Source organism: Callithrix jacchus, chromosome 4 (genome assembly GCF_049354715.1).
Source record: "Callithrix jacchus isolate 240 chromosome 4, calJac240_pri, whole genome shotgun sequence".
Classification (NCBI taxonomy): Eukaryota; Metazoa; Chordata; class Mammalia; order Primates; family Cebidae; genus Callithrix; species Callithrix jacchus.
In genome coordinates this window covers 60,155,571-60,173,458 of record NC_133505.1, presented here as the reverse complement: position 1 = coordinate 60,173,458, position 17,888 = coordinate 60,155,571, and the positions used below count along the sequence as shown (strand labels likewise).

General features: G+C 39.4%; 1 protein-coding gene across 3 annotated transcripts in view; it reads left to right on the top strand.

Annotated features, from left to right (window-relative positions):
* Positions 1 to 17,888, top strand: part of PKHD1 (PKHD1 ciliary IPT domain containing fibrocystin/polyductin) — a 515,189-nt gene that overhangs the window by 245,074 nt on the left and 252,227 nt on the right. For all 3 annotated transcript variants that reach the window (XM_035295877.3, XM_035295878.3, XM_078370699.1), the window contains 2 exons: positions 5,453 to 5,648; positions 16,824 to 16,889. In XM_035295877.3, coding sequence (XP_035151768.3) covers positions 5,453 to 5,648; positions 16,824 to 16,889 — 262 coding nt within the window. The remainder of the gene's footprint in view (positions 1 to 5,452; positions 5,649 to 16,823; positions 16,890 to 17,888) is intronic.

Genomic DNA, 17,888 nt, shown 5'->3' with positions numbered 1-17,888 from the left:
AGAACTTCCCCAACCTAGCAAGACAGGCCAACATGCAAATTCAGGAAACACAGAGAACACCATTAAGAGACTCCGTGAGAAGTTCAACCCCAAGACACATAATCATCAGATTCTCCAAGGTCAAAATGAAGAAAACACTGTTAAAGGCAGCCAGAGAGAAAGGCCAGCTCACTTAAAAAGGGAAGCCCATCAGACTAACAGCAGACTTCTCAGCAGAAACTCTACAAGCCAGTGGAGATTGGGGGCCAATATTCAACATTTTTAAAGAAAAGACTTTTCTACCCAGAATTTCATATCCAGCCAAACTAAGCTTCATAAGTGAAGGAGAAATAAAATTCTTTCCAGATAAGCAAATGCTGAGGGATTTCATTACCACCAGGACTGCCCTACAAGAACTCCTGAAAGAAGCACTAAATATGGAAAGAAAAAACTGGTACCAGCCACTACAAAAACACACCAAAATATAAAGACCAATGACACTGTGAAGAAACTGCATCAACTAGTGTGGAAAACAAGCAAATAGCATCATGATGACAGGATCAAATTCACATAACAATACTGACCTTAAGTGTAAGTGGGCTAAATGCCCAATTAAAAGACACAGACTGGTAAATTGGATAAGTAGTCAAGAACCCATTGGTGTGCTGTATTCAGGAGACCCATCTTATGTGCAAAGACACACACAGACTCAAAATAAAGTGATGGAGGAAAACTTACCAAGCAAATGGAAAGAAAAAAATAAGCAGGGGTTGCAGTCCTAGTCTCTGATAAAACAGACTTTAAACCAACAAAGATAAAAAAAGACAAAGAAAGGCATTACATAACGGTGAAGGGAGCAATTCAACAAGAAGAGCTAGCTATTCTAAATATACATGCACCCAATACAAGAGCAACCAAGTTCACAAAACAAGTTCTTAGATACCTACAAAGAGACTTAGACTCCCACACAATAATAGTAGAAGACTTTAACATCCCAATGTCAGTATTAGACAGATCAACAAGACAGAAAATTAACAAAGATATTCAGGACTTGAACTCAACTCTGGATCAAGTGGACCTAGTAGACATCTACAGAAGTCTCTACTCCAAACCAACAGAATATACATTCTTCTGTGGTACTTGTTCCAAAATCTACCACATAATTGGAAGTAAAACATTCCTCAGCAAATGCAAAATAACTTAAATCATAACAAATAGTCTCTAGGACCACAGTACAATCAAATTAGTACTCAGGATTAAGAAACTCACTCAAAACCACACAATTTCATGGAAATTAAACAACCTTCTCCTGAATGACTCCTGGGCAAATAATGAAATTAAGACAGAAATAAAGAAGTATTTTGAAGCCAAAGAGGACAAAGAGCCAATGAATCAGAATCTCTGGGACACAGCTAAAGCAGTGTTAAGAGGGAAATTTATAGCACTAAATGGCCATATCAGAAAGCTAGAAAGATCTCAAATCAATACCCTAACAACACAATTAAGATCTAGAGAGGCAAGAGCAAACTAATCCAAAAGCTAGCAGAAGACAATAAATAAGAAAGATCAGGGCAGAACTGAAGGAGATAGAGACACGAAACCCCCTCACAAAAAAATCAATAAATCCAGGAGCTGTTTTTTTTTTAAATTAACATAATAGTTAGACTGCTAGCTAGATTAATAAAGAAGAGAGAGAATGGACACAATAAAAAATGATAAAAGGTATATCACCACTGACCCCACAGAAATAAAAACTGCCACCAGAGAATACTGTAAACAGGTCTGTGCAAATAAACTAGAAAATCTAGAAGAAATGGATAAATTCCTGGATATAAACACTTTACCAAGGCCAAACCAAGAAGAAGCTGAATCCCTGAATAGACCAATAATAAGCTCTGAAATTGAGGCAGTAATTAATATCTTACCAACCAGAAAAAGCTGAGGACCAAATGAATTCACAGCCGAATTCTACCAGTGGTACAAAGAGGAGCTGGTACCATTCCTTCTGAAACTATTTCAAACAATTACAAAGAAGGTACTTCTCTCTAACTCATTTTATGAAGCCAGCATCATCCTGCTACCAAAACTGGGAAGAGACACAATAAAAAAAGAAAATTTCAGGCCAATATCCCTGATGAACATCAATGTGAAAATCCTCAATAAAATATTGGCAAAGCAAATCCAGCAACATATCAAAAGACCTTTTCACCATGATCAAGTTGGCTTCATCCCTGGGATGCAAGGCTGGTTTAACAAATACAAATCAATAAACATAATCCGTCACATAAACAGGACCAAAGACAAAAACCACTTAATTATCTCAATAGATTCAGAAAAGGCCTTTGATAAAATTCAACATCCCTTCATGTTAAAAACTCTCAATAAACTAGGTATTGATGGAACAGCTCTCAAAATAATGAGAGCTATTTATGACAAACCCACAGCCAATATCATATTGAATGGGCAAAAGCTAGAAGCATTCCCTTTGAAAACCAGTACAAGACAAGGATGACCTCTTTCACCACTCCTATTCAACATTGTGTTGGAAGTTGTGGCCGGGTAGTCAGGAAAGAGAAAGAAATAAAGGATATTCAAATAAGAAGAGAGAAATTCAAGTTGTCTCTATTTGCAGATGACATGATTTTATATTTAGAAAACCCACCATCTCAGCTGAAAAACTTCTTGAATTGATAAGCAACTTCAGCAAAATCTCAGGATAAAAATCAAGGTGCAAAAACCACAAGCATTTCTTTACAACAACAATAGGCAAGCAGAGAGCCAAATCATGAATGAACTATTCATAATCACTACAAGGAGAATAAAATACATAGAAATATAGCTCACAAGCAATGTGAAAGACCCTTTCAAGGAGAACTACAAACCACTGCTCAAGGAAATAAGAGAGGACACAAACAAATGGAAAAATATTCCATGCTCTTGGATAGAAAGGATCAATATTGTGAAAATGGCCACACTGCCCAAAGTAATTTACAGATTCAATGCTATTCCCATCAAACTATCATTGACATTCTTCACCGAATTAGAAATAAACTCTTTTAAATTTCACGTGGAATCAGAGAAGGCCAAGACAATCCTAACAAAATAACAAAGCTGGAGGCATCATGCTACTTGACTTCAAACTATACTACAAGTCAACAGTAACTGAAACAGCATGGTACTGGTACCAAAACAGCCATATAGACCAATGGAGCAGAATGAAGACTTCAGAAATAACACCACTCATCTACAACCAACAGATCTTTGACAAACCTGACAAAAACAAACAATAGGGAAAGGATCTTTTATTCAGTAAATGGTCCTGGGAAAACTGCCTAGCCATATACATAAAACTGAAACTGGACCCCTTTCTTATACCTTATACAAAAATCAACTCCAGATGGATTAAAGACTTACATGTAAAAACCCCCAAACCATAAAAACTCTAGAAGAAAAACTAGGCAATACCATTCAGGACATGAGCATGGGCAAAGATTACATGACGAACATGCCAAAAGCAATTGCAACAAAAGTCAAAATTGACAATGGGATCAAATTAAACTACTGAGCTTCTGCTTAGCAAAAAAAAACTATCATCGGAGTGAATAAGCAACCTACAGAATGGAAGAAAAATTTTGCTATCTACACATCTGACAAAAATCTAATATCCAGAATTTACAAAGAACTTAAACATATTTACAAGAAAAAGACAATCCCATCAAAAAATGGGCAAAGGATATCAACAGACACTACTCAAAAGAAGACATATACATGTCCAACATATGAAAAAAACTTCAACATAACTGATCATCAGAGAAATGCAAACCAAAACCACAATGAGATACCATCTCATGCTTGTCAGAATGGCAATTGTTAAATAGTCAGAAAACAATAGATGTTGGTGAGGCTGTAGAGAAATAGGAATGCTTTTACACTGCTGGTGGGAATGTAAATTAATTCAACTATTGTGGAAGATAGTGTGGCGATTCCTCAAGGATCTAGTACCAGAAATACCATTTGACCCAGCAATCCCATTACTGGGTATATACCCAAAGGATTAGAAATCATTATACTGTAAAGACACATGCACATGTATGTTTATTTCAGCACTATTTATAATAGCAAAGACATGGAACCAACCCAAATGCTCATCAATGATAGACTGGATAAAGAAAATGTGGTACAGATACATCATGGAATACTATGCAGTCATAAAAGGAATGAGAGCATGTCCTTTGCAGAGACATGGATGAAGCTGGAAGCCGTTATCCTCAGAAAACTAACACAGGAACAGAAAACCAAACACCTCATGTTCTCATTCATAAGAGGGAGTTGAACATTGAGAATGCATGGACAGAGGGGAACAACACACATCAGGGCCTGGTGGGGGGTAGGAGGTGAGGGGAGGGAACTTAGAGGATGGGTCAATAGGTGCAGCAAACCACCATGGTACACATGTACCTATGTAACAAACTTGCACATTTATCCTGTTTTTTTTTTTTTAGAAGAAATAAAAAAATTAAAAGAAATGGCCACATGGAAAGTGGGTACATTTTTCCATATTTTTAAACAGCAATCCAGTGGAATTCCCTAAGCTGCTTTTCATGCTTTTAACATATATATTTCTTCCTATCTCATCATACATATTTCCCCTAACAGTCATGAGAGTGTATCTTAGGGAGACAGAGCTATACCATGGTTATGTGGAATTCAGAACAGAATTGCTTTTGATCTTCTCACCATGCTTTCAGAAAGGATGCACAGTTCTCCTTTCTTGCTTGAGATTCTTGTGAGAGCATTCTGGAGAATTTTCATGCAGTGAAAACAGTAGGATGTGCCTCTGGAGGTCGATACCCTAGGTTTATGTCCTGACGCAGCACTCTTCTACTTTGTGATATGGGGCAAACTACTGAACCTAAGCCTGCCTGTTTCCTCAACTATAAAATGAGACCTTAAGGGTAACAATCCGGGTGGGGAGTCCTTCAAGGACTGAATGACTGGAATGAATAGTGCCTGATTGCTTAGCAAATGCTTCACCATTGTTAGCTATTATTGTGATAAATGGATGACATGCCTATCACTGCCTGCCTCTTCAAGTCATAGAAAAAACTGGAAAGGCATTCATTCTAGAACTGGCCTTGTCTCTTCTAGCTGTTTGACTTGAGGCAAGTCAGTTTACATATCTTGGTCTTGGTTTTCTCCTCTGTTATTGAGATTGTGAAACAAGATGAACCTTATGGCATCTTTCAGTCTTCATAGTCTGGTTTTGCAGCTCTAGTTATGAATTTTTTATGACATAGATTTAAGTAGGCCCATTTCCCACAAGAAAAGTACAATCTGGGTCTGAACTGCATGATTTCTAAACTACCCCATCTGTGTTCTCTGTAGTTGTTTTGACGTGGGGGTGTGGTGGAGTGGGTGGAATGGGGGGGCTACTTAATAAATGAGCACTATTGTGTTTTTCTTTCACTTCCAGTACTCAGCAACCTTTGACAACTTTGCTCCTGGTAATTACCTATGGCTGGTGCACACAGATTTGCCGCCCTACCCTGACATCCTCCTAAAATGTGGGAGTCGAGTGGGTCTGTCTTTTCCATTTCTTCCATCGCCAGCTCAGAACCAAGGCTGTGACTGGTTCTTCAATAGCCAGTTGAGGCAACTCACCTATCTGGGTAAGTATCCAATTGGATGAACGTTTTGGGAGCACATAGTCAGAAGTAGCCAATCACCCTTGAATTCCAGCCATTTGTGCTGTGAAGTATTGAGGATCTTAGCTGTGTGTTATGGTTGAGTGAGTGTGCTTTGAAGTCCAGCTGCCTGGGTTTAAATCCCAGCTCCCACACTCACCAGCTGGCATACACAGAGTCTCTCTAAGGCTCAGCCTCCTGCTGTATAGAGAAGTATGGCTGTAGGGCCTACCTCAAAGGATAGAAAATCTAATAAAGAATAACATGTCAATGTCTTGAGCAGAGAGTCTAGCCCATAAAACGTGCTTACTAGACATTGGTAGTTATTATTAATAATATCTTTAATTTATGTTAGGATGTGTCATATTGGTTTGTAGTGAAACAACTGCACATGTAAAGATGGATGTTGTGCTTTAGTCCAGGAGTTTGAGACCAGCCAGGGCAGCAAAGCAAAACCTCCTCTCTACAAAAAAAAAAAAAAAAAAAAAGCTAGGCATGGTGGCACATGCTTATGTCTCAGTTACTTAGGCAGCTGAGGTGGGAGGATAGCTTGAGCCCAGGAGGTTGAGCCTGCAGTGATCCAGGAGCATGCCACTGCAGTTCACCCTGGGCAACAGACTGAGACCCCATCTCAAAAATTAAAAAAAAAAATGCTTTGCTGATTATGACCATTGATATGAGGAACAGTAGAGTGCAAGGTAGAGGGTGTCAATGCAGAGAGAGGCTGAATTAAGACTGAAGTTTATGTTGAAGGCAAGAAGAAAAACCTTTGATGAGAATCTGAGGTCAGGACGATGAGCAGCATGGAGGGCCAATATGAACACCAGGGGTGGACCATGTCTGTTTATGTCAAGGTTAGCAAGAGGATGAAGGAATCAGGAGCTCTACTGTGACTGCAGAATCACAGAGGTCAAAGGTTTTTTCTTATCTTCTTACTGTACATGTTTCACGGGATCCCAGTGTGAGTCAGGACTATCCACTTCATTTGATTTCCTGGAGTTTATTTCATGTTCCTTTTCTATACCATGTCAGCATTGGTCACTCTGAGCACCATGACCTACTTGTTCCAATCTCAGCTCACTGTGAGGCCATTTCCTACAGTTGTGTATGAAAAGGAGAATCTGGCTAAGTAGGTCTCAAGAACAACAATTTTGTTATAAATTGCTCTTAGTAGATCCTGGTCAAATTCGGGGGATCTTATTAGCATAACAAGTTCTAGCCTCTGCCATAAATCCAAGGTGGCCATGGCTTTAGAAGGTGAAGCAATGGTCCTGAGTCTGTTCCTTGCCTCTCTCACTTGTGCCTAACCATAAGTCAAGTGATTCTGACCTACAGGTGAGCTCCAGAACTGTGAAATTTTAATAGCATCAGAGAGGAGGGTCTGGTGCTCCCTTGGAATTTTTTTTATGTCTTTGTCAAGAGGATTGTTGTATATTTTATTTGCACTGAATTGTACCATTCAAATTTTATTTCTGATTCAATCCATTCATAAATGTAACCTAAAACTATAAAAATTTAGGATGGATAGAGATTCCTGAGATTGTTTTACCACTTCAGCCGAATACAGTCATAAATAAGAGTAAATAGTTGCCATTAACTTTATGGCTATTCACTTGATATGTATTCTGGAACAAAATTTTAATTTCAATTGCTCTCTTTCCATTACTTAGCCTGCTTCCAAAGAGGCTGTCTTGTCCATAGGTCATATTCTGTTCATGAACTGCAAGATAATTTGAATACTCAAATAAGCTAAACATAATAAAAACCATTTATGATATAAAGAAAAACCTCAAATCATACAGCTATAGAATTTCTTCCCTTCCAATAGCATTATTAATTGAATTAATAGCAAGTTACGCTATTATATACATATATGGCATAAATGCACATCTGTGTAAATTAGTTGTGTGCATGTGCATGTGTGCTTATATGTACATGTACATCTGTATCTGTGCATACGTATGATGCAAATGAATGTCTTAATAGAAAACACTTCTATTAGGTAGATAACTTTTATTAATTTTTAAAAATTATTTGTATTGGAATATCCTAGTATCTCCTCCTTCGAATATGAGTTGAAAAAGAAATAAGAAGTCACAGAAGATTTGTTGAATATTTGATGAACTTGGAGACTCTTGCTTCTTGAAGGGATTCCCAGTAGGAGCTTTTATGGTCATTGGTGCCCCCTTTATCCTCTGAGTGTACGGAGTAGATAGCTGGCTAGATCCACTTCTATTCTCATTTCTGGGCTGTCACAGTGACAGGATGAGGACTCAGGAGGAACGGAGGCCCACCCTGCTCCTCCGTGGCAGTGCACCACGTGGCTAATACTGGGTTGTGCAAATTTAACTGTAATTTTGGGTATTATCTGTGTAAAGTTTATAAGATCTATAGCAAGGTGGTGATTAGACTTCTACATTTTCCATATACCTGACTGCATTTGTGCCATAATGGTAGTTGCTGTTGCTGGTACCTGAGCAAGAGCCCAAGGAGTAGAGTTGCAGTTCTGTGCCTTGCATTTTACATATTGATTAGATTGTTACTTTCACTTAACTGTCTTTTTCAGACCACTTTCCCTTACAGTACCATGACTGAGATAATTTACATAAAACACACTTAATCTATGCAGATAACGAGAGTTAAGACCGCACAGTCTATGTGGACATATTCCTGGGATGAAAAACATGGGAATGTGGTGTATACAGAAGTTTGTTTTATTGTAGGGAAACTGCTTGATCTCTTTCAGGGCCACAGAATTCCATATTAGATTTTTTGAGGTGTGTGTGGTTCCTTTTCTTGGCTGGCACTTCATTGAGAGCGCTGCTTCACTGGCAGTTGGCTGAATTTCATTCACTGGTTGACCCCTTCTAAGTGGGCCATCTTTTGTATTGTTTTACCACATCCCCCAGTATAGGAAGTTCTAGAAAAATCACAATGATCTTCATTTCCTCTCTGTGGCTGCTGCATTCGTGATTTAAGAAACCTGACTCATCTTAGACCCAGCTGAGAGTGGAAAAAACCTGAACCCAGGCATTCTAGCTCCTGGCTGTGGATCTCTCCACTAGAGTGTGCTGCCCACTAAATAATCGTGGATCACTGACCAGGAAGGATGGTGGGGGTGCTACACAGGGTTGTGGGAGAACATGTCTCATGGATCCCCAGTGACAAAGAAAAAAATCCTACACATACAATATGTTTTGACCCTTGCATTTTTCTTTTCTACCAAGGCAAGTTTCCTCTTTGTTCAGCAAAGAGTTTCACGGAATGCAGGTTTTTTGGAAAGCTCATGGCCAGAGCTTGAGGCTTAGGGTTTTAATCAGTGGCTGGCTGGTTATTTTACCTGGGGCATGGCGTTATAATTGCTCCATGCCTCAATGGCTTTATTTACACAGCAAGGTTAAGAATACTTAACTTGTCTTTTGGAACTGTGGCACAAAACACCCAAACATATTCAAGGGTGGTTAGTGTGCTATGTTACTTTGTAAACATTTTCCTGATAGATTATTTCTCTAGAATTTTTCTTTCTTTACAGAAAATTAACAATATCATGTGTCATAAACTCAGTGTATATGTTATAACCTTTTTGAAAGGGTTTCCCTCTATTTTATTACATTTTTATGAGACAACTGAAATTCACAACAATGTGACATATATAATATATTGTTCCCGTGATTGAAATCTGATGCCATTTAAGCAATTGTTAGCCACAGAATAAGATAACCTCGCTCATTTAAAAATATCTGTTAGAGAGATTAGTTCACATTGCCTTTCTAAAGCCTCTGAGAATTTTGCTCAAGGAGCTACTTACAAAACAGACCACAATAAAGTACTTAGGTGCACTATCGTTTGTGTTAGGACCCCGCAGGAGCAATATTTGATGTGATAAACTATTATGAATATGATGAACTATTATTGCGTGTCCCTACCGTAGCTTCTATGCCATGCTTGGGAATGGGTATGACTGTAGAACAAGTGTTCTTTTATATTTGCAATGTTGGGAGAAAAATCCAGCAAGCCCATTTTTCTCTTCACGCGATTTGATGCACTGACTGCTCATGTCTCTGCCTTACAAAGCCAGTTTCCCACTGCTTCTTTCCCTGCTGTTTTTTTCCAAGGATGTTTCAGTTCATGGTGAACTATTTTTATTTTTTAGTTACATTAACGCTATGAAATAATTAGTCAGCTAATTAATCTGGTTTACAAGCTTTGTAGGATTCTTCAGCTGTCAGTCAGGCCCAGGCCTGAGGCCTACATCAAGTCTCAGCTCTCTTGCCCATGTGATTCCCGTTGCCATGGCTACTGGCTACATCTGCTGACACCCCACTCTCTATTTATTGCTTAATTAAGAATTTTACGCTCAGCCCTTATCTGCTTCTAAGAACAAGCACACACTGTTAAGAAATTCCAAATTTAGGCCCAGGCACAAGGAAAGCCTTTCTTATGGGCTTGGCTGTATGGAGCCTCTCTAACGATCCTCTCGGCATCCCAGCCGCCACCCTTCAATCAAAAATCATTAAATGGGGCAGAGATAATGAGCATGTAGCATATCAAAAGAAGGATGTTTGCTTGGTCCAAAGGAGGAAAAGCTGCTCAGCCCATGCTCAGCTCCGCTTCAAAGGGAGATGAGACCTCTCAACACTGGGGCCTGATAATGCCTCATTTGTTCTTGGCTTGACTTATGCAAAAGGTCTGGTATGTCAGAGTCCAATCTCACAGACGTGGGTTTGCCCCACCTCTTGCCTCCACCTCCACCAGCCCCTTCCCTGGCCTTCTGCATGCTCCTGTGTCAGCACTTAGGCAGCTGGGTCCCCCAAAGCATCAGGGGGAGCGTATAATCACTGACTCTCCTCTCACAATGGCCACTTGTAGGGGGGTGGCCAGGAGGAGGTCTTCATCACAATAGGAACACAATTATTGCAGCTGCTAGGGAGGGCTATGCTTCTTCCTGTAGAAATAGAATAAGACTTGCCCAAAACAGGAGGAGAAGACTAGGGGGAGGTGGAGGGGAGGTTGAGAGGGGTGGAGAAAACAATCTTGAGTTGATTATTCATAATCTGACTCTTGGAAGCCCGATGCAGAGTCAGTGGGGTTCCAGCAGCTGCTCGCACACAGCCTTCTTCTAATAATTGTACATTCTGTCAGGGGTCAACTTACTTTTGACCCTGTCCTTTTATATTGGTAAAAGGCTCTTTAGGGCAAACTGTTGGGTTGTGGCAGGGTGCATTAAACACTCACAGCCCCTTCCCCTTGCTGGATCCCCCACCCGACCAGCAGCCGGTGATAAATTCATATCAGATGCTGCACCATTCACAGTTGCCCTCCCGAGTTCACACAGCCCCCACTCATGCTGCAGAGACGCAGCCGAGCTGGGACATTGTGTGAGGCGGCAGCTGAGAAGGTCTGCCTGTGAAGCTCAGAGACTCCTGCGGCACCACCACCTTCTGATCTGAAAAAAGGACTTGTCTAGCCAGGCTGGCCAACACTTGTATCCAAATGTCCTCCTCACCACAAATAAAGGGCAAGAGGGCTGTGCGTGGAAAGGCAGATGGACTTCATTGTGTGTGCCAAGTTGCCTAGAAGAACTCAGGTCTCATCACACAGATGGGTCAGAAAAGATGCTGTTAACCTGGGAGATCCTAAAAATCAGGAATGCTTTCCGGGGTTTGAGGGTAGGCTCCTGATCCTGTCTAGCACTGCCCAGGTTTCGTTTCCTCAGTGCAACGAGGCCCTGGAGCCAAGCAGGCTGTTGCATCGATCTTCTCTTCTTCAGCTGGTCTAGAAGACTCACTGCAAATCCTGGAGAAAGAATTCTTTTAGGATCTAAGGAGGAGAGAGGCATCAACAGGCTCCCCTGATCTCTTGGGGAAGATTTTGTAGGCAGAGCAGAATCAGAATCTTTTTGCAACTCTGCAGCCATTCCCATGCTGAGGCCCTCTAAGGCAATCCATAGCATTCTAGTTAATAAATTAATTTACATTCTTATAGAAAACTGATTCCCAAAGATCCCCAAGGATTTTTTTTTACCAGTAATATAGAGAATTGACTTCAGGAAATGTACTAACTTCTATGGGAAAAATATAGATAACAGAACAGGGGCTGAAGATGTGTGAAGGGATTTTGCCTCTTGGTTGGAAACAACTTCTCCAAAGGAAAAGGAAGGAAGAGAGGGAGAAAAGGAAGGAAGGAAAGGAGGAAGGAAGAAAGGAAGGTAGGTAGGGAGGGAAGGAGAAAAGGAGGAAAAGGAGGAAGGAGAGAAAGGAAAGGAAAGGAAAAGAAAGGAGAAATGAAAGGGAAAAAGAGAAAGGAAAGGGAAGGAAACTTAGAATCAAATACATCTTTTAGGAATCACTCAGGTTAAGGAGTTAATTCTCAACAATGCTGAGTTGCTGGCCTTAATTCACATAGGTCATAGGTGTTGCAACCAGTATTTAAACAGCTTTTCTGACTGTAGGTTCAATGCTTTTTCTAGTATGCCATCTTTACTTAGTTTAAATCAGAGCTTACATACCTAACCTTATAAACCAACTCTTCTTCCTTCAATTTAGAAGAAAAAACAATACTTAGTTAACACTGTAATCCTGAACTTTAGTACCATTTTCATAATTTTGTCATATCCTTACATCTTTTGTCCGATTATTTAATATTTTTCTTAAATCAATTTCTATACTGTCTAACTTTTAAAATCTAACCTTTCTTATTAATATGAAGAAACCTTTCTTATTAATATGAAGTCATGGGTTTAATATGAATTGTTTTTTGTAAAATACATTACACTTTATAGATACTAAAATGAAACTTTTTATGCCTCTGAAATAACCATTGTGCATTTTACATCTTGGGAATATGATGTGGTCTGTAAGGGTTTGATATAATTGATGAAAAGTAAGAATTTTGAAATAAGGATCTTTTCCATCTGGGTCTCGCTCTTCACTTCCTAAGAACACCTGCTCCTGAGGACGAACGATATTTTGAGAGTATAGTATGAGGAAATTTGTTTAGTTCCTTACATTTGTGTTTCTTAAGGTTGCCTCGTGAGTAAACAGCTGAAATGCTCATTCCCAGGACCTTCCTGAGAGGTTCGGGCTCTGTAGGTCCATGGCAGGGTCTGGGAAATCACAAATACCTCCACAGAAGGATGACAAACATTGCTCTGAGTCAGAATAACAATTGTTATTGTTTTCTGAGCTAATTAAGAAGGTTTAATTGAGCTAATTTTCAGGATTTCGGCTAAGGCAGACATACCTGTTGGTGCCTTGATCAAGTTCTTTTCCTTTGTCCTTAAAAAAATTTACGGTTTCATAAATGAATGATACTGGGATAATAGAAGACTCAGAGGTAATCACAGGATTTTCATATACTATTTCTGTGAAGGCCTTTCAAGGATCATGTTTTACGAGGGCCAAGTTGCCTTCCACGGCTGTCTGAGGCTGAACTCAGACAGGAGTGTGGTCCTGTAAATCAAGCTTTAGCTGCCATGGACTAACTGACAAGCAAGCCTTCTCTGTGGCTAAGCCAAAGAGGTCAGCTTCTGGGGAATGAGGTCAAGTTCACTGAGAAGGACAGGAGAAACAGCAGGAGCATGCAGATTTGTGAGTGAGGACAGGGAAAAGACGTGGAGGAAACAGACGAGGTAATAGAGAGGATGTGGATGAATTAGGCGAAAATGCAGGGAGAGCCAACAGCTGGCTCAGGAAGACAGAGCTGGAGCTCTTGGGTCCAGGGCAGACAGAGACAGAAAGAGAAGTGTTGACTCGGGGTGGGATTGCATGACATTTGCAGATACCAATTGCTGTTGCTATTTTATGTTCTCTCACTGTGTAGTCAGTGGCTGATGCACTAGATAAATGTGGCCTGAGTGAGAGGTCCTAATATGTGCATAAACTAAAATGACAAAGTGAGAATGAGAATATGAATGAAAGAGTAAAATAGGGAAGGGGTCTATAACCTACTAAGATTCCATGTGTTTTTTATTTTTTAAATAAATGGTTGCTTATTTCTCTCTCTCAAATTTAAGAGAGAATTAGACCTGCTTAGGGAGCTAATTAATTAATTTTTCTCTTTCCTAGAGCCTTAAGTGAGGACAAAATTTATCAGACACAACACATTACCCTGGTAGGCCCTAGTATCACATATACTTTAGTAACTCTCTTTTCTCTTACCAGGAGCCATTTTCTTACCACATTTTCCTCTTCATCCTAGATGTCTGTGTTTATAGCAAGTTTTGATCATATAGCACTCGTCAGAAAAATTGGCAATAATTGGCCCGAAGACTTTTTTTTTCTTCTTGAGCATCAGATCTTCTTACAATCTGGGAAGGATCAACTACAGTGGGGTTCCATTTATAAACATGGAAGATTAACCGTTCTCGTGTTACAAATACAAAATCAGAAATCATAAGCACTGAGAAAACATATGTACAATATCACAGCTTGTGTAAGGCTTTTATACTCTTCCCAGGTCAATACCTTCATTCTCAAATGATTTTCATCTCTCTTTGCATTTATTCAAATTGGAAATGACACTTCACATTTATAGTTATTTATAGAGTCAACACACTTAACAAACTTTAGCAAATCTGGTTTAGTTGCTTACAACTCTGTAATACTACAGCTCATCATGATTAGGTACAGCTGTGAAAAGAGTAGAAAGTAAAAGTGTATTTTTTGAGCCTTGTTGACTGGCCCCTGGAATCACGAGCATGCCATCGTGACAGTGTGGATAATAGTTAACATTTATTGTTCATGATGTGCCAGGCACTGTGCTAAGCATGTTCTATGAATTAGTCTATCTTTTCTATCCAGTAGCTCTATGAGATAGATAGTATGATTATTCCCACTTTTAGATGAAATGAGTGAGGTTTAGAAATGGCAAATAACTTGTCTGTGGCCCAGGCACAGGAACCAGAAAAGCCAGCTTTCAGATCCAGGCTGTTGGGCTTCAGCACCTACATTCCTCCCACCATTCACTGTTGTCTCTCATGACCATGACTGGGAAGAGATAGTCCTCTGACCCATACTCATCTGCCCCCAAAGGGACTTGGGGCATGTAGAGGTAGTAGTATAGGAAATGAGACTTCTCATTTTTCCTGCTTTTGTTATCTTTTCTCTGTCTGCTCTGATACCAAAACTACTTCTCTTTACTGACTGGCATTCACACACTTAGCGTTTATGAAGTGAGCAATAGATTTTCCATATACTTTTTAGTTTGTCTGGTTTGGCAGGGGGTTATCCTGGAGATGGGGACCATTTGTGCATGTGTAGAGGTTTAAGAAAATCAGTCACCGCTCAGCCCAGAAGCCATTGGTGCAATGTGGTGGAAAGAGCTACAGATACAAGATTAAACCTAGGATTTCTAAATTGGTCCATGAAAATGAAATATCTATATTTCTAGCCATATCTGATAGCATAAGGTGCATGAGAAAAGTCTTTCTCTTAAAAATTTGAAGACAGTGCTAACTATTGATGTAACCTTAAATTATCAGTTGATGCTCAATAAATATTTATTAGATCGAGAACAAGTTTGGGATGAATATTACAGGATGGACTTAGAAGTGCTTTTCAACTTTAGAGGATGCACAGATCGATGTGAACAGAAGTGGATGGGTTAGATCATATTTAAAAAATATGAGACCTTGACTGGTGCCTTTATTATTAGTATTAAGTTGGAAAGATGGGTGAAGGAACAATTTAAGCAGTCTTGGAAGTGGTGATAAAGATAGAACATTTCAAGAGCATGCTGTCATTGCACCTGATCTCAAGATGTGGCGGTATAAGGAGAAAGACACAAACTAGTGCTTTACATCCTTAGAAAAACTTTAAAATGAGAAGGTGACCAAAATAAGATTAGAAGAATTGAAGAGGTCTCATCATGAATCTCTTTGGGGATCATATTCTTTGTAATATTCTGAAGTTTTTGTTTTATTTTTATTTTTTTTTGAGACGGAGGCTTGCTCTGTCACCCAGGCTGAAATGCAGTGGCATGATCTTGGCTCACTGCAACCTCTGCACCAGAGGGTTCAAGCAATTCTCCTGCCTCAGCTTCCCTAGAAGCTGGGATTATAGGTGTGCACCACTATGCCCAACTAATTTTTGTAGTTTTAGTAAAGATGGGATTCACCGTGTTGGTCAGGCTGGTCTCAAACTCCTGACCTCAAGTGATCCACCCACCTTGGCCTCCCAAAGTGCTGGGATTACAGGCATGAGCCACAGTGCCTGGCTGCTTATGTTTTATAATTAGAAAGCATGATCCTGTTTATTTCATCTATGATGGAGGAAAGGGTTTACGGTTCCAGGAAAACAAAAGTGGAGAGTATGAGTTTGACCAAGTCTTTGAGGCTGCAGCCTTGAGCAACACGGGGCCCTCCAGTGGTGGGAGGTGTGGCTCATGCGACAAACGATAAGGCAGAAAGGTAATTAACCAATAAGAGACAAGGTGGGACCGAAAAATGGAGTGTGCGCACCTGATTACTAATTAATCAGGCGTGAGAGCACCTTGTAGATGCATTCACTATTTAATTATAGCAGCCTCTCTTGGCAAAGGAGCATATGTTCCCAGCTTAATCTACTGGTTTATACTGACATCAAATTGTCATTATCAGAAAGAATCAGGCCTTTTGATTATTTCCACTAATTTATTGAACACTTAAAATTAATGAACCCCAGGTCTTTTAAATGTGCTCAGTTGGCTTAGAAGATGGGAGGAGGATAGGGGGTGGGGAAAAGGCTTCATTAAAAGGACAATTTGTTTGGATAAAGGTAAAGCAAATACATTTCATGGGTGATCTGAACTCTATTGGTGAAGTCTAAGAGCTGAGCCTACAAAATGATGGAGAGAAAATAGGATTTGAGGTGTATGCCCTGCTGGACACCACTGGCCTCCAGAGCACATATGGCTAAAGGTTTTGTTTCGGTTTTGTTTTTTCTGATTATTTATGTGCCAATTCTCTTGGAGAACTCATTGCAATTAAGTTTAATCAAATGAAAATGATCAAAATCAAATGTTGGAAATCAATCGTTAGATTAACTTATAAGGATTTCATTTTTTTGTTTTGAAAATTTAGGTGACTAGAATTTAACCTAAATCCTTTTTTCCCACATGTGACTATCTTTAATATTAAGATGATCTTTGTATCACATACAAGTTGTGGCTTTTGGTGTTTAGTTTCAGGTGAAGGCCGAGTTCAAGTAATTCTGCAAGTGAAGGAAGGCATGCCCCCAACTATTTCAGGTGAGTATTAACCCACCAAATAGAAGAGTCAGTATAGCAGAATGTCCTCTAGTAATTCTATAAATTCCTTCTTGTCATACTGTTAATAAACAGGCAGATATCAGTCCTAAAGCTTTTGTGTCTGATAACTCTCTATTGTATTGCCCTGTAACTAAAATATGTATCTGCATGGCAAAAAAGGATATGAAGGTGCATTTATTTTTCAAAACAATGAAAGTAAGAACTGAAACATGTAAATAAGCACATTTCATAAATTATGGACCATATGTGCATATAGGACTACAGAACTGCAGATGGGCTATTAGGCCCCCTGCAAATGGAAAGAAAAATTCAGGGTATCTCTAAATTTAATTGTTCCTGGTCATTTCAGAAAATCAGGGGAAACAAACCCTCCTCAAAAGTCAGATGGTTCTGTGAAATCTTTCTAACTCAAAAAGCCAATTCTCAAAGACTAAATGTCTCCTAAGCACCTTCTGATGTGTTTCATTGTTTGTTTTTGTTTATCCTGAGTCAATTTAACTATGCATTTGCAGGAGAAATCAATATTTTCAAAGGCAGAAATTTCTTTTGATTTTCAGTGGCACTTTTGTACTATGTCAGAGCAGAGTCCATGCTAACCAGAAAATGATCTCTTTTTTTTTCTGTTTAAATTAATAGATAAATGAGGTAAGGGGACTGGAATAAAACTCTAAATGATAATCCAGATGGTTACTACTCCATTCTTATTGGACTATGAAGAATGTGATTCAAGATTGTTTTCTGAGCTGCCATCACACTTTGTTTTTTTATGTTCCTTGTCCATCTCTTTTTGCCTTTTAGATGGTTCAAAATGCCTTGTTTATTGAGTAGCTTTTATGCAAGGTGTGCCTTTTATGCAAGGGATACCATGATGGGCAAGATGGAATGGACTTTGACTTTATGGGGTCTTATGGTCTCTTGGGGATGTCAGTCAAATGACTAAGTAATCAATTAACACAGTTCTTTTAAAATAACTGTTAT